This window comes from Stenella coeruleoalba (assembly GCF_951394435.1).
Source record: "Stenella coeruleoalba genome assembly, chromosome: 9".
Lineage (NCBI taxonomy): Eukaryota > Metazoa > Chordata > Mammalia > Artiodactyla > Delphinidae > Stenella > Stenella coeruleoalba.
Genome location: NC_137155.1, coordinates 13,543,062 through 13,570,536, shown reverse-complemented (window position 1 = coordinate 13,570,536; position 27,475 = coordinate 13,543,062). Strand labels below are relative to the sequence as shown.

General features: G+C 39.2%; 1 protein-coding gene across 2 annotated transcripts in view; it reads left to right on the top strand.

Moving 5' to 3' along the window:
* POU6F2 (POU class 6 homeobox 2) overlaps positions 1–27,475 on the top strand; it is a 464,893-nt gene that overhangs the window by 199,035 nt on the left and 238,383 nt on the right. For both annotated transcript variants that reach the window (XM_079931511.1, XM_079931510.1), the window contains 2 exons: positions 3,360–3,451; positions 6,461–6,689. In XM_079931511.1, the coding sequence (XP_079787637.1) occupies positions 3,360–3,451; positions 6,461–6,689 (321 nt within the window). The remainder of the gene's footprint in view (positions 1–3,359; positions 3,452–6,460; positions 6,690–27,475) is intronic.

Below are 27,475 nucleotides of genomic sequence, written 5' to 3'. Positions count from 1 at the left end.
CTCAATGCAAGGAAAGTTTCAAATTTAAGAGTGCTTGCTTTTAACCTGTACACCAAACTGCTTTTAATATCTAAATTGGAATAGATAACTAATAAGGACCTACTATATAGCACAGGGAACTCTACTCAGTACTCTGTAATGACTTATATGGGAAAAGAATCTAAAAAAGAGTGGATATATGTATATGTATAACTGATTCACTTTGCTGTACACCTGAAACTAACACAACATTGGAGTAAATCAACTATACTCCAGTAAAAATTTTAAAAACAAAAAATCAGAACTAGAGTCGAATTTGCTAAGAAGCTAATAATTTAGAGATAATTTCCAAAGTTTATGCTAAATAAGAGTAACTAGTGAAGTGGATGCCCATACCTATTTTAAAGGAATTATACCAGCCCCCAATTAAAAGCCCAACCTCTATTTCCATTGAGTGAATATTCAATCAACGTGAATGATGCCTACATCAAGAGCTGGGCATAAAGCAGTAAACCAGTGAACACAGGAGCTCACAGTTGCTGCCTGAAAAGCCTAGACTCTTAAATTCAGAACAGGCCACAGAGAGCTTTCTGGGCTTCCTTGATCTCCTTGATCTCCTAGCATATTTCCTAGGACCCTGATCGGGAGGAACCTGCCCAACCCACTTAAGTTCACATTTTCGTATCTGTGCCTGTACCTAACCTCAAATTCTCTGCTAACTTGCGGCTAAGCGCTGCTTCAGAGCTCTCTGAAACTCTTAGCCAACGTCATTTATTCATTCTGATTACTGGATCCCCCTTCTGGCTCTGAGAAGGCCCCTGATTTGGGAGCCACCTTATGACCCAGACAGAGTAGTTTATGGTCTTACAAGGTTAAGTGTGATACATGTGTTTGGGGAAAATGGAGATGTGCATTAAGAAGAAACATTCCTATTTGATCCAGGCAGGAGAGCATACATAATCTCCTCTAGAGCCTGTGAAAGACTTCATTTTACACATGAAATTGTGTGGAATTGCCCTGGATTGCACTGAACATGGTTTTTGAGGATAACCAGCCTCAAAACAAGCTGCTGTGCACTGGTGAGAGCCTCCAGCAACAGAGAATAAAATGTAAGCAAATGTAATCTGTGTCAAGTTACAGGTAACAAAGACACAATCTTGTTGACACAGTGCCTGGATGGGACAGATCCCAAACATTACCATGATGTGTCATTAGGAACAGAATCAAAAAGTGAGCCTGGTATGCATGAAAGAAGTATGAGACAGAAGGGCTTGGCATAGTATAGAAACATTTTTTGATTAAGATATATGTTTTTTAATTGTGTAAAAAGATTTTTCTTTCTCTGTGCATTGTCAAAGTTTTTCACAGTCAGACATAAAAATCCATGTCTGGCAAGCATAAAGAACAAACCAGTTTTTTTTAAACATTTTCATAAACTAAACCAAAGCAGATTTTTAACCATTTGAGAATTTACGTTAATTGACCAAAAGATCACTTTGGGACCTGGTTAGCTCTATAAAAGTAAAACTCTTCTGAGAATTCTAAGGCAAAATAGGACTTGGGTCTGTAAGAACTGAAGTTGTGAGATTTACACTGCATAATGCACCTCCCAGTTTAAAATGCCCTGCTACTCAAGCATGATAAATAAATCAAATATAAAAAATTTAGAAGAAAGGTCTCCTGCATGTTATGGGGAAATTGTGGGCATCTTATGATGGGCCATCTTACCCTTGTTATTAAATGACAGCGATCATTAAAATGCCAAACGTATTTTGACAGAATTCACTTTATAAAATGTCAGCAAGTCTGTGTTTTTATTAGTTTGTTCCAAATCAATTTAGAAATTTCAATAGAATGCTTGTAAGTATTCCCCAAGCAATGTCCATTCTTGACTTTCGGCACAAAAAAATATTACAAATTAATCAGATTTTCAGATTTCTGCATAATGGCTTTGCACATTTATTGCTTAATCCTATTATAAAATGCTGTTATGATTGACACGCGGCTGTGGAGATAGAAGTCAATTGAATAATATGTAGCAGTCAATTTTATTTGTAGCTTAATGTGCTGAAGTGTTTTTCTCCACATTTCCATTATTTATAAGTCTGTCCCTTTGGAGAATATATAGAAGAATTTGTTTTAAATGAGCTAATAATACCTTCTTTAAAATTTATAAGTGTGACAGAATCATATCTTTTTTTTCTTGGTCATCCATGGCACGCCAGTAAACAAGGTTTGAATTGTCTTCCACTTGCTATTCATAGGACAAACATCAGGAAAGAGGATCTTGTTAAGGATGGCTTGGAATTAGCTTTCAATCACCAAGAAAACAAAAGCTACCAACTAAGACCCCTCAAAGATGGCTGCTAGCTTTGTTTGCTTCTTATTTATTTATATATTTATTGTTACTGCCACTGTATCACCTTCTATGGTTTGTCCTGAAACAAAGCACATGAGCACATACAGAGAAACAATAATGTTTAAGAAAGTTTGAAAGGTCTGCTGTTTTGGTGGAATTTCATTTTTCACGCTTTAGCATCCAACAGGATTCTAGCAAAAGAAGTACATTATTGTCTATGCTCACCACAGGGGGGATCCCTGGGGGTAGTGGGGGGGTAAGTTAGCACCCAGGAAATTTGCTTAGGGAGATGCATGTGTTTTTTAGGACATAAGGAGCCACCAACAAGGACCTACCGTAGAGCACAGGGAACTCTACTCAGTATTTTGTAATAACCTATAAGGAAAAAAATCTGAAAAAGAATGTGTGTATATATATATATATATATATGTATGTATAACTGAATCATTGTGCTGTACACCTGAAACTAACATGACAATGTAAATCAACTATACTTCAATTTTTAACAAAAGAAAAGAAAAAGGCTTTGTTTTTAGGAAAACTCATCCATAAGATTCAGTACCTGAAGTGTGTATGGAGAAAGGGCTTAAGGGTACGAAGCCATATTAAGGGATAATATAGATGTGCTTGGTCGTGTCTGAGATCGCGCTTTCTCTGGCTTTGGGAAATTAGATTAGCTGTTGCCCGCCTATGCATAAAGGATGCAGTTTCCCACACCGGGGCCATGTTGGCACACCCCCTGCAAACTGATGTATAATGCAAGCCTATTAGTGCGACTGATGATGGTGTCACTTTCTGTGCTGTCACAGCCTTCTCCCTCCTAGAATGACTTGGTCCATCCCGAACGTCCGTTAGCATAATGTATGCAGTTGACAAGCGATTTGAGCACTGGGGCTATTGGTAAAGCACTCTGGCATATCATCTGTGCCTTAATGCTATGTGACATCACAGGAAAATGGGGTCATGGGCAGTTCCCATTCTGGATCTTATATTAAGGGTGCGTTTCTCTTTTGAATTCCAGGGGCCAGAGGAAACCCGGCACTGTCAGACCCAGGCACCCCTGAACAACAGCAGGCCAGTCAGACCCACCTCCCGTTCCCGGTTGGGCCACAGGTCAGTATCTCTCAACTGCTGCATGTAGGATGGTTTAACCATATAAATAACCAAATAAATAATAATGAGTTAAAACCAATTAACTCCAACAGAGCAAAGACGGTGATAATTTTTTGTATGGGAAACTATATGGCTACATTATTTATTAAATACCATCAAGAAAAAAAATGTTAGCAGAACTCTTCTCTCTTTTTATTTATTTATTTATTTTTTGCGGTACACGGGCCTCTCACTGCTGTGGCCTCTCCCGTTGCGGAGCACAGGCTCCAGACGCGCAGGCTCAGCGGCCATGGCTCACGGGCCCAGCCGCTCCGCGGCATGTGGGATCTTCCCGGACCTGGGCACGAACCCGTGTCCCCCGCATCGGCAGGCGGACTCCTAACCACTGCGCCACCAGGGACGCCCCCTCTTCTCTCTTTTTAAAGGGAATGTTGATTTTAATAATTTGGAAACATTTTTTCTTCTTAAAACCCACTATAATTGTGCTTTTGGTTATCATGCAGTTTTCTGGAAAGTAAAACTTTAATGACTGGAGTGTGAAGAAAATTAAGTTATTTCAACCTTACTATAGCCGTTTTTGAAATACAAGATGTGATTTAATACAAAAAAGTTAATGCAATTTTAATGCAAGTTCAGCTTATTGGGTTTGACAATACTGTACATCATATATAGCTCCTGCATTAATAAAGAAATACATTCATTGTTTTTTAAAGTCCCATATTTGTTTTTTGCAGCCTGGTATGGTTATATGGAGATGTACAACACAATTGTAAAAGGCTGGGCTTTTTTTTTTTTTTTTTTAAACCTCTGTCATTTAGTGTGAAGTTCTCAGAGTTCACCCACTTTTATAGAAAAAGAAGCTGATCCTTGAGCCTTTCTCTCTCTTCGGTTGTCATTGTGATTCCAGGAAATTAATCACTTTCAGCACTTAGGGCTCATCAGTTGCAGGCTTGAAAACCCAAGTTTAGAGCTTGAGTTGGTCTTGACTTTCTTGTTCCAGCCCTCGCCAAGTCTCCCTATGGCCTCTGATTCCAAAGTCCATCTCAGGGCACGAATGCCTCTGTGCTCCAGACAGAAAGCTTGGGTTGATGCCTGATCTCTTATGGAGACTTAGAGGGAGTTTGACTGGGCATCTCAGAAACCAGCTTCTGAAGGCCATGCCCTTTCTAATTTCATGCTCGGGACATTGTGTGTGTGTGTGTGAACATAGCAGGGGTGACAAACTCCAATGCCTCCAGGTTAGAAACATAGCACGACAGACCCAGACAGTGAGAAGCAGGGGACACTGGGACAAAGTGGACAGTGGATGCCCTGCTGTAAGCCCATGAATTCAATTTAAAAAATGCTGCAGGCCCCACCATCCACATCTGTGGCCTGCATACAGTCTGAAGACTGCCCATTTGCCTTCCCTTTCATCATGGTATCACTGCTGGCAGTGATATGATGCCAGCAATCTGAAGCTTATGACTCAGCCATCCCCCATTCTTCAAATAAAGCCACCCCCTTCTCCAAATCTGTTCTGTGTATTGAGAGGGAGTAAAACATGGGCTCTGGAGCAGCCTGGCTGGATCGGAATCTCCCCACCCCTCTGGATATGTGACTTTGGACAAGTAACTAACTCAGTATGTCATTGATAGGACATCGGAGTTCATACACATTAAAATAGTGCCTGGCTATTAAATATTGGGCTTTGTACTATACCTACACTGAGTTACCTCTTACTTTATAGAATCATTCTGTGTTAAAAACAAAAAAGTTGAAACTCCCCAATGAGAGTTTTTTATCGGCTCCTCTAGGAGAAAAATGGGCATGGGATTAGATCTTAAATGGCTCCTGCAGGGGTGCAATGAAAGTCCCGGATGAAGGATGCTAAGATCAGTGACCCTTTCAGTCATCTGGCCTGGTTGGACAAGGAATCCTTCCTACATCATCCTGAAGACCCCCACCTGAGCTCATACCTGAGCTCAGATACATCTAGTGCCCAGAAGTGCACACCTATGTGGCTGCCTTTCCATATCAAACAATGGCTACTGGATAGTGGATGTAAACATGTGTTTTTAATGTCATTTTAACAGGGCAAAGAATGTTAGTGTAATAACAAAAGACATTGTTTAAAGCTTTTCAAATTTATCCACATCAAATATTTCTGTTTTTTTATATTCCTTTTTAGATCTTGCCATTATACATGTGTAATTTTACCATTTAATAATGATTTGATCATCATCACTTGCTTAATTATTATCCAGTTAATTTTATATATTCTCATAAACATTTTCTATTTTTCTAGAGGTGTCAGAATGATCCATTTTAAAGACTACATAATATCTTACCAAGTTTAGTACTATCAATATAACAAACTGTTTTTCAACATTTATGTATTTTAAAATGTAATGCATATTTTCATTCATTTATATTTTTTTAAAAAATGGTGTCTTCAGAAGCATACCCCAGGACTATATTCTAAGTCAAAAGGGGATGAATATTTCTGTAGCCCTTGGTACGGATTCTGCTTTCCAAAAGGTTTATGCCAGTCCGCCTGTCCTAAATCCATATAATGGTGTCACTACAGACTTAGCAGCGTTGCATAAGTCTTTTGCATTATTTTTGCTAATTTAATAGATGAAAATAGTATTTCATTGCTCTTTTGAACCAATAAATTCCACTGATTCCAATGAGTTCTTTTTGGAAAAACAGAATAAATTAGCAGAGAGTTTCAAATATATAAGAGTAGGATCAAGTGAAAATCCATGGAAGAATAATATATGTGTAGGGTATTACTCTGAAAGGTATTTGAGCTTTCCAAACCAAATGAAATTTTCCAAAAAGATTAACGAAATACAATTTCAATTTTTTTCCTAGAAGTCAAGCTTTTTTTTTCTGGACTAGAACATGTCTCTTTGCAACTTGTTCAGGAACTTTCTGACCCAGCTTAAGTAGAAGAAGAATGCTGTAACAACCCATGTCTTGGTTCCACTGGAAAGTGAGCTGGGATTTTGTGTTTCCTTGCAGCCACTTCTGACGGCCCAGCAGTTAGCCTCTGCTGTCACCGGTGTGAGGCCGGGAGGCACGCCGGCTCTCAGCCAGCCTGTCCTCATCCCCTTCAGCATGGCCGGACAGCTAGGAGGGCAGCAAGGGCTGGTCCTCACACTGCCCACTGCGAATCTCACCAACATCCAAGGGCTGGTAGCGGCAGCTGCAGCCGGAGGCATTATGACTCTGCCACTGCAAACTCTACAAGGTAACCCACTGTGTCTCTGTGTCATGTAGGGCTCCATCCACTGGCCCGTGCTCTCTGAAGTGGACAAGTGCCCTGAATGTTGAATGTAGTTCAGAGCTGCTTCCACCATAAAGGCTATGAAAGGCTTATGTAGGAAGCAAAGTTTTCAAGGTGTCTGTGAACCCTGAGTTTGCTCAAGCCATGGGCTTTATCAGTCCTCATGTCTTAATATTGACTTGAAACCTTTCAGGTCTTCTGGAAGCATTTATGAGCAATCATTGCATGACACATCAAAAACTTAGATGTAAAATGATTGTGATGTTATTTGAGGACCTGAATTATAATCTCATGAGTTCTTCACTTTAGCCATCTGCAAAGAAAGGTTAGACATTGCTTGTTTGTGTGTGAAGTGTTTGGAACATTTCAAGTACAAGGTATCATTTGGAATAATTATTACTTTTCTTACTAAGTATATTTTAGTTATAATTATTAAACAAAAGTTATGTTATTTGAGGTCATATTTTGTAATGAGAAAAATAGACATATATAGAGCTCTTATCTTATGTAATCATGAGCATATAATAGGAGTTGGACTCTACTCAGGAAGAGTAGTTCTCTTGATATCACGAAGGTTTTAACTTTTCTTTAAAAGATTTGGTAACACTGACTGATAGACTGATTACAAAAGACTGTCAGAGGAAGAACTATTATGATGGAGAAAGAGCTTGAATATGATGAGGGTGCCTAAAAAAAAGGAAGACAAATTTATTTTGGACTGGTCGAAGAGGTTGTTTTCTCCAGTGATATAAATGTTAGCAATTAAATTTTTTTTTTTTTTTTTACAGAGTGAGAGTTTGGTTGGGCAAGTTTTCATAATAACAATTTAAAGTACTTTTTTAGTTGGTCATAAGTCAGGGCTCCTTATAACCTATTAAAATGGTCAGAGTGTCAGTCCATAGATTAAGGAATAGACCAAGTAAGACCTGGTTAACTCTTGACCCAAACTTCTTTACACGCCCTATGTTTTAATATCCCACCCATTGTTGCCACTTCTTGACTTTCACTTTAATGTTTAAAACAAAGTCTCTCTTATACCATTAAGTTGTGCCAAGAAACCTGCCATTCATAAATCATGCATGCCTGGGACACGCTAATGCACAAACTTTGCTAGTTTCAAATCTGAGAGTGCCTGGGAAGCGAGGATCTCAAGATTAAGCAAATAAGGCAGGAATAAACAAGGTGAAAGCAAAAGCAACAAAATGTAGGGAGAGGCTTTTTAATGTAGGTGGATGATGAAATCTTAATGAAGAAACGGGCATTATCAAAATGCAGGCTTCCATTTGGAACATTTGCCCTTATGGGAATATTGAATGTTATAAATAAACATGAGCTCACAGAGCTCCTAGGTCATGAATTAGTCCTGCTTGGTTAAAGTGGATGCCAAAGACAGAGTCCAAAAACCCAGGCTTGTTATCTCTTTATTAAGGTTTGGTGTTCTTAGGATTTTAGTACCTGATTATTTTTAAGGGTTCAACATGAGTGACTGGTCCAATGTGGACTTCCATCAAAATTTTCTCTCTTTTTTAAAAAAATATCAAATTTAATATTAGTTTATAGTTTGGAATTTGTTTCTTTTTGGCACCTTTGGTTTCAGAAAATGAATCCTAATATTGGTATCCTGAGTAAGTAGTTTCAGTAAGAGTACTAGCTCTTTTTAATCCCCTGGTGCTTCTCACACAATTTCCCTATTGGTCTCGTCTTCAGAAGAGTATTGGAATTGATGGTCAAGCTCTTGTCTACTACACAAGCACAAGGGGCTATTTCTCCCTTTGTCTCCATCTTTGAAATTTCAGTGATGCTGGAGGCAAGTCAGGAGGTCATTACGAAAACACCTCCCAGCTGCAAGTCAGTCAGTTATAGGAAAAGCTTCCTAGTTATTCTTAACCCTCAAGCTCTTCCTCCAAACACCTTTTTTCTTTGATATCCTTATGAATGAATCCCAACTCCTAAATTACTGTTACGGTCCAGGAAATTTCTCCCTTCCAGTTTCCTTCAGCTTTTTGTTCCTTTCATATCTTCCCACATAAGTTCTTCACCACCCAGACCTCCTTAGTCTGAAAAGGGACCAGCCATCCTGGTTTGCCAGGGACTGGGGGTTTTCCTGGGGCCTGTAACTTTCACCGTTGAAACCAGCAAAGTCCCAGACAAGCCGGAAAGAGATGGTCATCCTGCAAAAATTCCAAGGGCAATAAGGATGGGAATCAGCGAAACGTCTCATCTCTGCAAGGTGTCCAAGATCAGTGTCTGCCACCTGAAGGACAATGCTGATCCGTCATCTTTTTGGCCAGCACACAACCCGAGGATGATCTCACCGCCTTTCAGAAACCTACTGTGGCCCTTAACAATCCCCTTGGCCGCGCCTACAGCTTGTGTAGCTCCCCAGGTTATGTCATGGAAGGTAGTGGGACTCAGGATGGTGGGTGATGGCGGGTGGCCAGAAAGTCATCTGCAGGGGTCCTGATTGACTTTGAGACTGAGCCAGTCCTAGGAGTCCTTGAGTCTCATCCTTTTTCAAGGGTGGTGTTCCTGTAAATGGGTTATAATACCTGAGAAGGAGTCCTTACACAAATTTATACAACCGGCAGGGTAGAATGCTCTGCCCCCTCCCCATGGCCTGCTTCTAGACAATGAAAATGGAACCTCGGTCCAAGGCTTTTAAGAATCTTTTAAAACAACCAGTAAGTCTGCCCACCTATATAATAGCTAGCCCACCTTCTCGCGTGATTTTACAAGACAGATTTGATTCGTCAGTGTGAGGGGGAGGGACTGAATGTTCAACACTTCTGAAGTAGGACCTATTTCCATAGGAGGCACTTAGTTCTGGATGGTTCCCCTTTTCCTCATTGGGAAGCATTAAGATTTTATTCACGAAATAAGTCTGCCAACTGGAATTGTCTTTGATTATTCCCCAACTTTCCTGACCAGTCCTTCAGCCTATGCATCCTTCTAGCTCAAAAGCCACAATTTTGCTAAGAACAACAACAAAAAAATGGCATCAGTTTCTTAATGGCTTGGAATCCCAGGAATAAATTTTCAAGTATCTTCCTCTTTACTAAAGGGCTTGAGAGCCGGTTCATTTATGTTCCGTATCAAGTGACATGGAATAGCTCTCAGAGCCTCGGAGGCCGTGATCCCTGCATGTATTTTAATGAGCACTACTGACACGTTACACGAGAGCAGCTCCTCTCTGCTCAGGCAGCGGGGGTCCCATCTCAGTCTCCTTCTCTGTGCATGGTCCCCAGACCAGCGGCATCAGCATCTTATCAAGGCTCCATCCCAGACACCCTGAACAGAATCTGCGTTCTTAAAAGGAGGCTCCTATGCACACTCAAGTTTAAGAAAGCCTGCTCCAAGGAGCTTTTTCAAAATTCATTTGGCCCTCCCCCACTATCTCCAGCAGCGTCCTCCAGACTCCCAGCATCTTAGGGTCACCAGGAGCCATGTGACTGTGATAAGCACTGTCACTAATTCTCCTGATCTCCCTCACCACCCCAGGCCTCTAAATGATGATAATGACCAAAAGGAATAACTTATTTGAGAACGTGTCCGCTTCTGTCAGGACAAGTATATCCCCAACATCAAGAGGTATTCCCTTGCATAATTAAAACACAGGGAAGCCCTTGTTCTGAGATTTTATCCAGGAAAAACTTTGCATCCTGAAAAAGAGACCACATAGCCCTGCAGGAAACCTGTCTGCACAGCCTGGGGATTGTTTTCCCGTTTTCTTCAGGTCCTTCCGAGAGAGAGAGACAGAGAGAGACAGAGAGAGACAGACAGAGAGAGAGACGTGCACTGCTGTCTCATCAATTATAGTGTCTTCTTGTAAGGAAACAGACGGGAGTGGGGAGTTAGAAATCTCACCAAATCCTAGAAACAGCCCTGCAGCCCAGCCTCAGGGAGCCTGGGACAGGTTTGGGGATTAGAGAGTCCAACAGAGTCCAGCCAGTGAGCCCACAGGCTGTAGGCTGCAGCATTGTCCCCTCTGAGCAGGCAGGCATCTATCCCTGCTCCCAGGTGACTGATAACCTGTCTCCTCTCTTCCACGCCTCCTCCTGTGACTCTTCTCTACCAAGTTGGTTGACTTTCAGCTAACCCACAATTTTGGTTCACTCACGTTCCATTCTGTCTCCTTGGAGTCCATGCATCTTCCCAAGTCGTGAACCTCTCAGGAACTCTCCACTGCTATCTCTCTCCATCATCTCTATCTTTACCCCTATCTCCACGTCTGTCTAAAATTCAAACTCCCCAAAACTCACATTCCTGTCAGGCTGAGCCTTTTCATTTTAGGCTGTCTACCTGGTCGGACTAGAGCTTGACTGCCCATGTTGAAGTCCAATCAGCTTTAATTTGGCCGGGGGTGGGGGGTGGCGTGGTGGGGCAGAGCCAGGATGATGTGGATCTCCTGTGGTCTGAATTTGGAGGTGCCAAAGCTGGAGTCTTGGTTCTGAATATTTTAAGGGAAATCTTTGGAAGTCCTGGCTGGGGTGCAAGCCTAGAAATGCTCTAAACTCAGATAAGACCTAGAAATAACCTACTCCTCAACACCCTGTGTCCTTACCCGAGGTAGGTGTAGTTTTTGTGTTCTCTCCTCTCTTACCTTTGCAAGCCCTATCCCCTTCCAGGTAACTCCCACCATCACTACTCGGGGTCCCTCCATTCCTGGGACCTTTGTCTGTCCTGTGCTCACAAGAATTTGGTTTCAGGTGCCTGTCAGTAAACCCATACCTGTAACATAAGATTTATTATGACCATAAACCTCAAAGAAAGAAAATGACTAAGGTTGCTCTGTCACATATTTTATAAACTCCCTTAAATCAGTGTCTCCCATTTTCCTTATTATTTGAAAACACAGATAGCTGTACTAAACGTGTAATTTGCAGTTGTCCTAGTGTGGGAACAAGATTGTTATTTGATGTGGCAAGATAAAATCCCCATTATGGAACTCATGCAAATGTGTTGGAGTTTTGGCCTTCTTTAGATGTAGGCAGAAATAGATAAAAACAACTTCCACACAAGAGACAACAACAGCAGAGGGCTTAGTGGGGCAGCAGAGGTGTGTCAACTTCTAGGACAGAAGATTCAGGTTAGAGGCTTTTTCCCATAGCACAGGCCGAGATAACCCACTTATCACTGCGGGCAATGTAAATGGCGAATATAAATGTGCTCTGTAGGAGATTTATATCAAAGTGTGAACATTCCAGTTAAGTCAAGCATAACATTTAAATTAATGACCAAAAATACATTAGAAAGTGCTGCTTACCCTGAACGTGGAAAAGCAATTAGGTTCAAGGCAAGTTGGAAAATCAAGGCCAAGGATGATTTCCCTGCCTTTAGCGGTGGCAGGAAACCTGGCCTGGTTTTCTCCGCCTCTCCAAATTAAAGTCTGTAGAGGTTGAAGTATGTAGGGATCGTTTTAGGGGTTAGGAATTTCATGTGCAAGAGACATTACAGTGCCTTTTTGTTTGTGGTGTTGTTGTTGATTTCATGGAGGTATCGTTTACATGCAATAAATACATGGATGTTAAGTGCACAATCCCATGGGTTTCAATAATTGTTTTCACCCATGCAAACTCCACCCACCACAATCAATACAGAAAACAGTTCATTATCCCCAAATGTTCCCTTGTGTCCCTTTGTAGTCAGTGTCCTCCTTCCAGCTAGGCAAGCCCTGATCTACTTTCTGTCATTATCGATTAGTTTTGTCTGTTCTAGAACTGCATATAAATCGGTTCACATGTATGTATTCTTTGGTGTCTGGCTTTTCATGCTCAGCATAATATTTTTGAGATTTATCCACGCTGTGGATTTCAGCAGTTTCTTTTCATTTCCCAGGATTGTTCCATCGTAAGAATGTGCCACAATTTGTCCATAGCCGTCCCCACATCCCAGGAGGCAGACATCGAGAAGTCCCCTCCCCTGGGGGGAGGGAGGGGTCCTCCAGTGGGCGTTTCTTGGAAAACACCCTTGGCCACGGTTCACCTTGGCCCTTGGCTACACCCCTGGGGAGATTCTCCTCTGTCCGTTATCTTTCTTGGCTACATTTGAAGAGAAAGTTGAGGAATATACCTTTCTTTGGGGGCTTCCTCAGTTCATGCACAGCTTATGGAAGCTTGGGGGCTGAAGGTTGCTTGAAGTTTCCAACAGTTAAAGATTTGTGGCTTCTTTGGGAATCTAGTTCCCTCAGAAACCATGAATGCTTCTGACCTTTCTGCTTCCAGTCAGTTCCATGTGCCAAAGTTTCTTCTAAGACATACATCTTCAGTCTAATTTATTTTACTTTCTCAGCCCCACACTTCCCTCTTCCAATTCAGTCGGCCTCTGTGAAGGCCCCGTGACCTCCTTGGTGTTCTTTAAACATACTCCTACCCAAGGGCCTTTGCACAGGCTGTTCTCTAGAAACTCTGTTCCCAGAAAGCATCAAACCTCACTCCCTCCTTGTGCCAGCCCCAATACTCCAGTTCCCCCCTCACCTGCTTTCCTTTATGTCCTTTGTTCATAATACTTATTACCTTCTGCATAACCTTAAAAATCTCAAAAATGGTTGAGTCTTGTTTTTCCTTGCTTTTTAAGCACTTTGTGTCATGCCTACTGTGGCATGCAGAGAGTGGACGCAGCATGGTGATGCTTGGCCCTGGGGGTCTAGAGTAGGTTATCTGCATATAATGTGCTTATAATATGTATTGTTTGTGCCTGGCAAGCCCTGTAATAGGCATCTTTGTTTGGTTCATCGATGTGGTCCAAGAACTGGAGCAGTGCTGACTCAATGTAGGTACTCAATAATGAATGATGGATGGATGGATGAGTGAAGATACATGCATGCTAATGTTTATAGCATCACTGTTTACAATAGGCAAGACATGGAAGCAACCCAATCAACAGATGGTTGAATTAAGAAGAATATGTGTATACATACACACACACACACGCACACACACACACACACACACACACACTGGAATATTACTGAGCCAAAAGAAGAATGAAATAATGCCATTTGCAGCAACATGGATAGACCTAGAGAATATTATGCTTAGTGAAATAAGACAGGGAAAGATAAATATCATATGATGCCACTTATATGCAGAATCTAAAAAATAATACAAATGAATGTATATGCAAGACAGAAACAAATTCACAGATATTGAAAACAAACTTGTGGTTACCGAAGGGGACAGTGAACAGGGGAGGAACCAACTAGGGGTATGAGGTTAACAGATACAAACTGCTCTCTCTATAAAATAGATAAGCTGAGTAATGTTCCATTGCATATATGTGCCACATCTTCTTTATCCATTCATCTGTCGATGCACACTTAGGTTGCTTCCATGTCCTGGCTACTGTAAATAGAGCTGCAGTGAACATTGTGGTACACGACTCTTTTTGAATTATGGTTTTCTCAGGGTATATGCCCAGTAGTGGGATTGCTGGGTAATGGAATATTACTCAGCCATAAAAAGAAACGAAATTGAGTTATTTGTAGTGAGGCGGATGGACCTAGAGTCTGTCATACAGAGTGAAGTAAGTCAGAAAGAGAAAAATAAATACCGTATGCTAACACATATATATGGAATCTAAAAAACAACAAAAAAGGTCGTGAAGAACCTAGAGGCAAGATGGGAATAAAGACGCAGACCTACTAGAGAATGGACTTGAGGACACGGGGAGGGGGAAGGGTAAGCTGGGACAAGGTGAGAGAGTGGCATGGATATATATACACTACCAAATGTAAAACAGATAGCTAGTGGGAAGCAGCCGCATAGCACAGGGAGATCAGCTCGGTGCTTTGTGACCACCTAGAGGGGTGGGATAGGGAGAGTGGGAGGGAGATGCAAGAGGGAAGAGATGTGGGGATATATGTATATGTATAACTGATTCACTTTGTTATAAAGCAGAAAATAGCATACCATTGTAAAGCAATTATACTCCGATAAAGATGTTAAAAAAAATAAAAGTAAAATAAAATAAAATAGATAAGCAACAAGGGTATACTGTATAGCACAGGGGATTATAGCCATTATCTTATAATAGCCTGTAATGGAGTGTAATTTGCAAAAATACTGAACCGCTATGCTGTATGACTGAAACTAATATAATATTGTAAGTCAACTATATTTTAATAAAAAAAATCAGTAGTTCATTGAGTGAAGAGAAGTACAGAGAACATTCAGTGTAGAGAAGAGGAATGAGGAACACGGATGCTACGGAATTCTGTGGTTGGTTTGGTTGTTGTTGAAGTGAAGATCAGGAGTCTGAGATGGTAAGAAATCACACTGGAGGGTCTTGTATGCCTTTCCTGTGCACAGTGAGTACATATGCATTGTCTTTAGGTGCATTTGTCTCTAAGGCTTTGATATGTTAGAGACAAATGTACCTAAAAACAATGCAGTTACGCTACAATATTTGCATGGTTACAGGTTTGTGTTTATTTAGCTGTGCCTGTGTGATTCCAAGGATTCAAAGCAGCTTGTAATGTAAGAAGCATGAAAGACAAAAGCTCTTTATTAGAAAAAGAAGAAACCTAGACAAATGTTTAAAACTAGAGGATAAATCAAAGGGGAGACCCATCACATGACGTAGTTTCCATTATCTGACAGTAAAAAGAATCACACCAGCTCAACTAGAAATGGGCTTATTTATTTTTGTTTTCGGTTTTTTACTAAGTTTTTTCATTTACTCAAGAAATACCTATTGAGCTTTCATCGCATTCTAGGACATGATCTTGACTTGGGATATAGCAGTAAACAAACCAAAGAGATTCCCTAAAGGCACTTCTGTGCTTGTGTGGGGAGTAAAGCAATGGAAGGATGAAGGGTGTCAGGAGTGGGGACATGATGTGTTTATACAGGATCATCAATTTTGATCCCCCCACTAGACAGCGCCCCAAAAGACGTGGGGGACTAAGCCGTACAATGTCTGGGGGAAGCACGTCCCAGAGTGAATGCTAGGTGCTTAGAAAAGTTAATGATACAGGTTCTCAGTGAAGAAATATCCGACAGCCTGATGGACAGGACGTTTATCTTTTAGCTTTCCCACGGTTATGCTAGAGGAACAAACAGGCACAGAATCTCAGTGAGAGGCACGGAAGGTTTATTTTTTCTGTTTATTTCAGCATACATGAGAGCTGCAGGCGGGCAGTGGTTCTGCTGCACACCTTCGTTCTGGGATCCAGGCTGAAGGGGCAGCCCCTCCCTAGGATGGGGCTTTCTCATCACAACAGGAAGACAGACCAGCAGAACCACAGTGGCTCATAAAGCTTTGGTTCAGAAGTGGTACACTTCACTTCCCCTCACATCCTGTGAGCCAGGCGGGTCCCCTGGTCAACCCCCTGCCAGTGTGAATAAAGATGCGCCTGAGGGGCGGGAGGAAGAGTGCGTAATGGAAGCTGTACTACAAGGGGCTGTGGTGTCCAGCGGCCATCGCCTTAAAGATCCATTGCATAAGTATTTGACTTAGGTGACCTTTAAGATCCCAACACTGAGATTCTATATTAGATGAACCAATTAGGATAAATGGACCATCTGTGTAGTAGCTTAGAACACAGCACATTAACAGTGTCTTAAAGTAGTAGTATTCAAATGATAAATATAAAAGTAGACAGCAAATATATGGAACAATTGGAGATTATTTAATGTAGCAAATGAGCACATATAAAAGTACAACTCTATTGATGTAACATTCAGGGAAAGGCAAAATTATAGGGACAGAAAGGAGATCAGTGGTGATCGGGGACAGGGGGTGGCAGGAGTTGTTGGTAAAGGAGCACAGGGATTTAGGGGCTGATGCAACCGTTCTCTAACTTGATCATGGTGGTGGGTACATGACTCTATGTGTTTGTCAAATTTGGACAACTGTAGACTAGAAAGGGTGAATTGCACAGTACATAAAATATACCTCGATTCTTTTCACAAGAAGAAGTAGGTGGATGCTGCGGTGCTTATGAAATACCAAGAAAATACTAATTTATTTTAAAACATTAAAAAATGTGTGTGGGCTTCCCTGGTGGCACAGTGGTTGAGAGTCCGCCTGCCGATGCAGGGGACACGGGTTCGTGCCCCAGTCCGGGAAGATCCCACATGCCGCGGAGTGGCTGGGCCCGTGAGCCATGGCCGCTGAGCCTGCGCGTCCAGAGCCTGTGCTCCGCAATGGGAGAGGCCACAAGAGTGAGAGGCCCGCGTACCGCAAAAAAAAAAAAAAAAAAAAAAAAAAAAAGTGTGTAAGTACAAAACTGCTAATGGAATGAAAACTAGAAAAAGCTTCATGAAAACGAGAGACTCCAGTTCTCCCAGTAAAGAAAGCATTAATGGCTCTGTTTCTCAGATGCAGAAGTTAACACTAAAATAATAAAGATTTAAAACATACACAATTTGATCCCAGTCATTTAAAAGAAGCCCAAACATACACACCTCACAGAGAGAGGGGAAGAAAAATACTATAAAGTGGTACTGGTCGACTCTAGACAGTGAGAGATTATGGGTGATTGCTTTCTTTCTTAAAGTTTCTATTGTAAATATTATTTCAAAATTAGAATGCTTTGAATTCATGAAGGTGCAAAGCTTTGAAGTCATACTCCGAACAGCACTCTTAGCATTGACAAGGTTAAGTCTCTGGATCTGTGGTCTTGACCTTCTGACCATCTTTTTTAAAAAGCATCTCTCAACTCAAAGTGGATTAATTCTCAAACTAAAAACAATACAACCACAGAGAAACTCTATGCATTCGTTATGTATGAGCAATATTTAATACTATGAGGTTGCCTTTAAACGTGTAGATCTTATTGATCAAAGGAGAAAGTGTGGGCCAGGAGTGGGTGGGGCATGGGAATGTGTACTGAGTATTCTGGTTTCCTTCCAGAAGGACAAAACAGTTAGGTGGCCACGTGTGCTACCTTTCCTTGTGATTTACTTTTGCGCTAGTCTAGCGATGCCCACACTCAGAAGAAAGTCGCATCCCCAGCAGCATGATGTACATGACAACAGAGGTCTAATACCACTCCCAGAACGAGCAGTGCAGTACCTGCCACAGACATGAGAAGAACGGACTCCTCCTTTCAGTATGCAGTGATTTCTCAGCCTCTGGTTCGTGGCTTGCTGTCTCAAAGTCCAATATTCAAAATACCTAGAGCATAAATTCATATTTGCAGTGTTATTCAGAAGAGCCCCACATGACACACCATACAATAATACCAAATCCACCATAAAGAAGTTATGAAAAGTTGTTGCAACATGTCTTACTTTGACAGTTTTTCAAACCTCCGTATCTCTGAGGCTTCAGACTTTTTATTTAAAATACCTGAAGAGCTCGTTCTGTAGTACATTATCCTTGAAGCAGGCTTCACTGAGGCACTGGGGCATGGATTAAACTGGGAGCACATGAATGAGAAGTATGACTAATATAGTGTGTATTTAAGAGATACTGTCAGTGGAATACAGCATTGTCAAAGGATAATGGTTTCCAGCTGCCACATAAATGTCAAAGCAAAGCCAAAGCATTTATTTTCAAAGCAGAAGGCAGGGAAGTAATGTGATCCCCAGTTTGCACGTAATAAGGATGTAAATCCATCAGGGTTCTTGATGGCATCTCTCAATGTGTCTACACTAGGATGTGCAAACTGGATTAGATTCCAAGCCAGACTTTAGAGCGCTCTTCCAAGATGGCTGCCACTAGAATGGCGCAGATGCCTGAAAAAGGAAAAGACCACTTGAAATGCTTCTCAGTCTCCATTACCAAGGATGAGAGGGAACTGGGATTGTTTGTTCCAATTTCTTCTGGCACCAAAATAAAGAGGACTTCTGTATGTGAGGGAAGTGTGTGGTCCAGGAATGGGGAGGTATTGAAAATAGGGAAATGGGAGATGGTCTTCCGTTCCCCTCTGCCCACTGTCTAGAGAATGGAGAGCTAGTGCTCTCAAAAAAAGTCCTGTCTTCTCTTACGTGTGTAATACGTTCAGGACAGATTCCCAGTGAGAGGGTACAGCTATTATTTCTCAGCTCCCTCTAGGGAAAAGCCAAACCTCATTTCCTCCCGTGAACCATGCACAAAGATTGATTGATCAATTTCACAAAGACTTACTAATTTACCAGGCACTGTGGTAGGAACTCCAGTCTAGTTAGGAAGGAGGCTATGGCAGTAATCCGGAAGAGGAAGGGTCCTGGTAGCAGTGATGAAGAGCAGAGGACTGATTTAGGCAACATTAACAAGATGGGTTTGGTAGGACTTGGGGATGCATTAAATGTGGAGGAATCTGAGGAAAGAGAGGGAGATTGTTAGTTGAGTTTGACGTGACTAGTTCAAGTTTCCTGTGGAAAATTTAAATGGAGATACCAGTAGCCAGTTGGAAATACATGGATCTAAAACTCAGAATGGGATTGGTGCTAGAGATCCTATGTAGAAACCATCAACAAATATGACCCAAGCCGGGAAGGGAAGAAATTTCTGGGGGAGAGGAGATTAGGAAAGGAGCACAATTCAAGCCACTGGAAGAGGAAGAAGAGTTTTCAGCATGTGTGATTGTTCTGCTTCAGGTTTGGCTGGGGCTCCTATAATTCTCTGTGTTCGGATCCTCTTTCATTGGACATAATCTACACATTCACGCTGGCGCTTTTGATTATTGTTTACCCCTAATATAGCCACAGTGCCACAAGGAGGAGCCAGAAAAATGTATCTGTCAGTTTGCTTTTTACCTTCTAAAGACATGCCAAGTTCCCATGTAGAAAGAAGCTATTTTAAGAGCTTGTACATGAAAGCTTCAACAGTGTTTGCTCTTTGGCTGAAAAGTTAGTCAATTGATTTAAATCTATTATTTAAAAATGTAGCTGTAGCCTTAAAATCTCAAAGTGAGAATGTTGGAGTCTTTTTTCCTTCCTTTCTTCCTGTTAAAGCACTTTGGGTCATGCCTACTGTAACCACCACGCAGGACAATAGAAGCAGCATGTTGTGCTTAGCCCGGGTGCCAAAGAAGAGGACGTCTGAGCTTGGGAAAAACTGTAGTTTAGATAATGTAGTTTTAATTTTGGGAAATTAATCTTGGAAAATTTTGTCTGATTGTGAGCAAACTTAACCTCCAAAAACATTTTGTTTCCACGTTCACCTTTTCCTTTGGTTTAGTGTCACCTTCTCCCAAATAATTTTAATCAACTATGCTCACCAAGTTTATAGCCCAAACTCAAAAAGCAAAGAAAAAAAAAACAGAACTGGGGATGGTTGCCATTTGTCACTAGGTTAGGATTAGCACGAATATGCAGGTCCGTTAACACACCTTTATGCATCTCTGTTCCCCTGTGTGCCATTATTTTAGAAATCCTTAGCAAAGCATATATATATTCAACATTTGACATAAGATAATTTGTATTTGCTGTGTTTGGAAAATAATTCACATGGGAGAAAGTTGCATTAAATAAATAATAGAGATAAAATGTATACTTCCATATATTTCAAAGTTAATGTCACTAACTTACAATGGAATGGTAACATGAAGACACAGTGCTATAATTTGATTGATTTGTTTTGACAGCAGCCAAATAATTGAGAGTGAAAGGTGTCAGCACAGATGAAATATTGTATAAGCCATGTTCAGAAGGCAACCCCGGCAGCTGCAGCAACTGGAGTTTTATTTCCTTTGATTCTGAACTGGTACTCATCTCCAGTTTATTATGAAACCATGAAAGGTGCATGACTTCCCCAACTAGGGAGACTTTTATAGAGAGGCTAGAAATAGAAGTTTGTCAAGTAGTTGAACAATGGATGTAGACAAAAGGACAGAAGATGGTTGCAGCGTGCTGAGTTGAATGATAGCCGCTGTTCCCTTTCTTTTGCAAATTGCTGCTCTCCTGCATTTTACCTCATTGGGAAGTGATTCTGAGTCAGAGCAAATATTAGATCCCATTTCCCAGCTCTTTGCCAGGAGATGGGTAAAAGACACCGGTGTGCTTAGCACCATTTCTGAGTCTGGTTGAGGGGCATTTACCCAACTGAAAATCCAAATGCCTGGCAAGAGTTAGATTTGAGGTGATTGGTGAATGTAGAAGCGAATGGTCAGGGGAGGATTAATTAGGAGAAAGGCTCTGTCTGTAGGTGACCCTTGAGCACAGTGATTAACAGAGTCATGAGTCACATGGGCCTGGTTTAATTCCACCTCTTCAGTTTGCTGGCTGTGTGATCTGACTTCTGAGATTTTCTTTTACTTGCTTACCTCCGATATTTTATAGGGTTCTTTTAAGGATTAAATGTGATATTGTATGTAACATACCTAGGGTAGTGCCTGACACTTAGTAAATGCAAAATGAATGAGAGCCACTTTTATTACTTAGAGCTGCAAAGTTCAATATGGTAGCCATGAGCCACATATGACTACTGGGCCTTTGAAACGTGGCTAGTCCAAATCGATATAAATTTGCTGTAAATGCAAAATCCACATAATTGCCAAGTATATCATTAATATTGTTATCTTGATAACATGTTGAAACTGATATTTTGGATATATTAGGGCAAATATAATATATTATTAGAATTAATTTCACCTGTTCCTTTTTATTTTATTAATGTGGGTATTAGAACATTTTAAATTATATATATGTGTGGCTCACATTTGTAGCTCAAATTATACTTCTTTTGGATTACACTAGCCTGGCCTGGAGTCTCTCTCTAAATCTCTATACATGTGGCATGGGTTAAAAGAAGTGTTCATTAAAAATAAAAATAATTAGCATATAATTAAATTTTGTACCCCCAGGCAGAAAATCACAAAGGATCCTCTTTGGTATCGAAAATTAGAGAGAACATATTTTGTAGATTCTTCGTTGTAGTTTAGGAACTGCTTAGGATTTTTATCTATATATAGAGAAAAAGGATACAATTTTTATGAGCAACTTTCATTGATCAGAATCTAAAATTCTCTTTCTTTTTCAAAAATTATTATGCTTTGTACTTTGAAATATAGAAGTATATATTATATATATATATATAATAAAGTGACCTAGGATTAACAACTATTAACATTTTGTCACATTTGCTTAAGATCTTTTATCTTAAAAAAAAATGGAACATTATAGAAACATTATAAATAATGCTAAGATCCTCTCCTCCTCTCTCCAGTCATTCCATGGCATTCTTTCCCTCCTAGAAGTAACCACTACCCATCCAGTGCATTCATTTATAAATTTACTACATATATATATACACATATACATACATGAAATACATAGTATTATTTTGAATGTATTAAAATTTTACATAATGGTAGCACACTCTAGATATATTTTATTATCTTGCCTTTTTCGTTCAGATTTTGCTTTTGAGATTTATCCATGTTGATACATGTAGATAGGGACATATTAGAATTTATTTCAATCATCTTATTTTGTGAGGTTTTTTTTAAACCATATTTTTCTCATTTCTTGCATTCTAATGGATTTATCACGTTCTCTTTTTCTTTTTTTATTGACGTATGATTGACTTGTAATATTATATTAGTTCCAGCTATACAACATAATGATTTGATATTTTTATACATTAGGAAGTAATCACCATGGTAAGTCTAGCTACCATCTGTCATCATATAAAGTTATTATAATATTATTGGCTGTATTGTGTTTGCTGTATATTGCATCCCCATTATCGTAGGGTTTTTTTCCCCCCACCTACTGGATTAGAAGTTAAATATCTATTTTTACTCTTTTAGTTGTTACCCACATATTTTAAACATCTGTTTGCCTTAAAGAACCAAATCAGTATTTTCATCTTTCTTCCTAAATGACAGTTGAAACTTTTTGATCATCTCCTACCTTCTATTTATTATTGCCCAGCATTATTCTTCATATTGTTGTGTTTACAAGCTCACTTAGCTTTCATTGCACTTGCAAATTTTTTCTTCTTTTACTCATCATTATGTCTTGTATCCCATTCCTTCCCTCCAGAGATTTCTGATGCTTTTAATGATTCTTTTGTCTTATTTTTATTATTTAGCTGGACTTAGCATTATAAGTTAACAGTTATTATTTTCAGTGAATGAAGAAATTATGTTCTGTGCTCTATTTTTGCTGTTAATGAATATATTGTCAGTTTAACTGTCATTCTTTCATAGATTAAATGTCTTTTTAAATTATGGTTGATGTTAAGAATTTTCTCTTTTTCTTTGGGATTCACCAATTTTACTATGAAAGACCTTGGTATGAATTTATTTTTAGTTATCCTACTTGGAACTTGTGATTCCTGACATTTCAGTTGTTATTCATTCTCCCTGATTCTCTCAGTTCTCTGCTCCAGGAACTCCTACTACATGTACACTGTCTTCCATGTCTCTTAACCTCCTTCACATATTTTCTCTCTTTATATTTTGTGCTGCATTTGTGTGATTTCTTTAGATCTATCATCCAGTTTGCAAATTCTCTCTGCAATTATGTTTAATCTTATGTTTAACTGTAATTTTTTCATTTTAAAGTCTATATTTTTCACTTCTAGAAGATGTATTTGATTTTTTCCCTTATGGTTTCTTTCTTTTTTTTTTTAGTTCTCTTTAATCCCTTTAAATATGCTTATTTTATAATCTTCTTCAGACTGCCTTTAAACTTAAGTGCCTGAGGAGCTAATTAATTATTGCTGTCTCTCTCTTCCTCACAGAAGAATATTTCCTTACGTCGTTAGTAATTTTTGTTTTTATTTTGAACTCACTTTAAGCAGAGAGTTTTTCTATGAAATCCTTTAAACTTTAGGTTTAATACCTGAATATTGCTAATAAGAGGCTTTGCACTTGCTTCTGCCAAATGCCCAATAGACTTCACGAATGATCTCTCTGCTAGGAAATAGCTGCACCAGGTACACAGAATAAATTTAGACTCTAAACTATGATACAATCAGACCAGGGTCTTAATTTCTCACATTTTTCGCTACCCAGAGCCTTTAACAGAAACAAACATCTTTGTTAATTCCCTGGGCTAGTGAATGGGGTTTGTCTCATCTCTTTTCAATGCTAGGGCAGCCCTTTCAGGGTGCTGGATTTTTATGAAGGACTCAGTTCGAACAGCTTTCCTTGCATGGGCCCAACCTCCCTGGGTTGGTGGCCAAACATCAGCCCCAGGCTGGCCAGGCCTGTACCCATGCCTGCTCTCCAGGGAACCAGGGGTCAGTTAGTGATCTCACTGTTCTTGATTTCTGATGCCTGAGAATTTTCCTTTCTGCCTGTATATTTAAATGTTTGATATATTTTATCCATAATTTCTACATATTGGAAGCAGGAAGTTTGTCTATGTTATGTCAGTCTAATAATATTTTGCCATGAAAAGTCTCTTCCTTTTCCTTTTGTCAGTTTCTCTAGGTAGATCAAGTCTGGATAACTAATCCTTAGCAGATAGATAATTCCTAAAATTTCAAGCATTCAGTTGCATTTGGTAGTGATTTAAATCAATATTTTTCTGGAATTTTCAGAAATTTGCGAATATCCTTTGTGGAACTACTGAAAATTTTTAGTAAGAAAACAACAGGCTCATTACAAATATATCTAATATTGTGCTCTAACATTCCTTCTGGGATATTCTTGAGTAATAGGTATATCTGTGGTTCTTATTAAACAAACCAAATTCTGTGTAGATGCCCAAGGCTACTCAGCTAACCTTTGGTCTTGAAAATAAGTAAACAACAGGGATCACAAATAGGTTAAGGAATTTGTCAATTTCAGAAAAAGCATACATGATATTTTTGAATTTTAATTAAAACAAAATTTAATTTATTAAATTTATAATTTATTAAGGATGTGGAAATTAATTCTAAATTAACTTCTTAATTTAAAAATTTAAAAAATATTTTTATTTTGAAATACTTAAACCATAAGAGAGGAGTACAGTGAATAACAAAAGAATACCTATGTTCCTACCCCAGTATTCCATCAAATTCTAACATTTTTCCCTTCTTGCTTTGTATTGTTTCTTAAACAAATATTGCAAATACATTTGAAGCACTTTTTGTAACACTCCCAGATCCCATTCCCCTCCCTCATTTTTTTTTTGTCTTTTATTTATTATGGTAAAATATACCACTTTAATTCTTTTTTCAGTCTACAGTTCAGTGGCATTAAATACATTCATATTGTTGTGCAATCATCACCACCATGATCTCTAGAAATTTTCATCTTTCACAATTGAAACTCTACACCTGTTAAACAATAACTTCCCATTTATCCCTTCCCCCCAGCCCCCAGCAACCACCATTATACTTTCTGTTTCTATGAATTTGACTACTCTAGTATTTCATTTAAGTGTAATTATACAGTATTTGTCCCTTTGTGACTGGTTTATTTCACTTTGCATAATGTCTTCAAGATTCATCCATGTTGTAACATTTGACAGAATTTCCTTCCTTTTTAAGACTAAATAATATTCTGTTGTATATATATATTCCACCTTCTGTTTATTTATTCATCTGTTGATAGACACGTGAGTTGCCTCCACCTTTTGACTACTGTTTAATAATGCTGCTATGAATATGAGTGTACAAATAATCTGTTTGCCCCTGGTCTCAATTATTTGGGGTATATACCCAGAAATGGTCTTGCTGGATCATATGGTAATTCTATGCTTATTTGCTTGAGGAGTTGCCATGCCACTTTTCATAACGACAGCACCATTTTACATTCCTACCAACAAAGCACAGGGTTCTAATGTTCTACATACTCTCCAATACTTGTTGTTTTCTGTTTTTGTTTCCTGTGTTTTGATAATAGCCATTCTAATAGGTGTGGTAGCTCATTGTGGTTGAAGGAACATTTTTGAGAGAACAATTAATTACCTAATGACTTTTCCTGATATTACTTAATCACATTTAGGTATAATTCCAAATTTTAAAATAACCCTAAGGAGAGTATACACTTTAGAAGTTGCCTAATTTCTGCTTCATGTGCTTAAAATGGTAAATATTATAGTTACAGTATTTATATAATTGTGGTTGGATTTACATTTTCAGGTATATACAGACATGTATATACACAGGTGAACACTAGCAATATTTACCAGGAAAGAAGTTTCTGTGATGCAAATGTTCTTTTGCTATTGACTTCCATTACAGTTAAATATTTCACTGGACAAAAAAAAAAAATTTACCTATAGATAAAATGAAAATTTTCCTTGAAGAAGATTTTCAAGTGGTGGCTTGCTCAGTGAAACATGCTGACTGTTGGAATTCAGTGGAGGTATTCTTTGAAGAGATTCAGGACTTAAGCAATAGTTCTCTTTTTCTTTATAGCATTTTATTTTTCCAATGTTGAAATCTTCCCTACCTTTGAGTGCTATCTAAGCTCCTTCCTGAATCATAAGAATTTCTTCCATGCCAGGGTATTGCTCTTGCTTTGAATGCCGTGAATGTTTCTACCATACTTGTGCTTTGGTCTAGTGGGGACTACTCTCTAATTAATTGGAGTATGATGTTTACTTTTCTAGTAAATGCTATGCTCTAGTTCTTGTTTTACTGTAGCCTAATTTTTTATCATTCAAGGCTTCAAGTTATATTTTTAAAAGTAAGTTCATCCTCTACATTAGCATTTCTATCCAATCCTATATTCCTAGTAGGTTTTCTAGACATTTCTGGTTCATTTTCATATGTAATTGTTTAAAGTGATAACTACAGTTAGCAGAGCTACACTTTACCAGCAAGGTTTTTTTGGTTTGTGTTTTGCATTTTCATAATATACAGTCTGCTCTATACTCTGGCAGAGAACAGAATGCAGGATAAGGTAGGTAGGCAGGTCGCCTCAAAGGAAAGAGCCGGTGTACAAAAGCCCCTCGAAACCATAAAGTCGTTGATGCTCATAAAACTATATTGCACACTTTTTTCAGGAGATTAATGAGTGGGTCATAAAAATAGCATTAATTTTTGGCCAAATTCCAGGCAGAAAGTTATGTTTCCCAGGCAATGCTTTTCCAACTGGAAAAGACTTGCTCTGAGAATATTTGCAGTTCAAAAAACACTAATGCTATCACATTTCTTCACTTAAAAAGTAATGAGAGAATCAGTAGCTATGGAAATGGCTAACCTATCCAGCCTTCTGCGGCTAAACACCCCATTTCATGGGGATGAAGATGAGGCGCTTGGGGCAGGATGCTATCAAGAGTACACGGGGTTCCTCTGGCCTCTTCCCAGCACACACATCTTAGAGCCATGGATAAGTGTCTTACCTGATCCCAACTAGCAACTTGAAAATATAATTTATGGGTTGTAAGACTGACAATCTTATGAAATGCAAACCAAAAATACAAAAAAAATCACTGCTACTGGAAAAACAAGTAACAATTGATCAGCCCCCAGCATCTCTGTAATGACACATTGACTCCCTTAGTGAGTACAGAAAAAGGACATGCCTAATCACCATCACAGCTTTTCAGAAATTCTGGGAGCCCCTCAGTAGATGAGACTGAGTCTGTAAGTGCAGTTTTCCCACTGAAACCTGGGACAGACTTCCATGCTGCTCGTTGCCTCCTGAATGTTCCAGAATATTATGTGATCATGTGATTTACGGATTTACAATCATCTGTCAACTGTATTTTAAAAGTGAGAACTAAGAGCCCTCTCACCTGAAATATTTCAATTGTGTTCACATAAAAATACCATTTATGAATTTAAAAAAACTTTAAACCACTTTGAATTTCACACGCTCTTGGAATACATTAGGTGTATTATCAAAGGTAAAAACCTATTCAATTTAGAATACCATTAAAATAATAAACTTTTAATTAAGGAGCTAAAACTCCAAAAGGGACCTGTTTCAT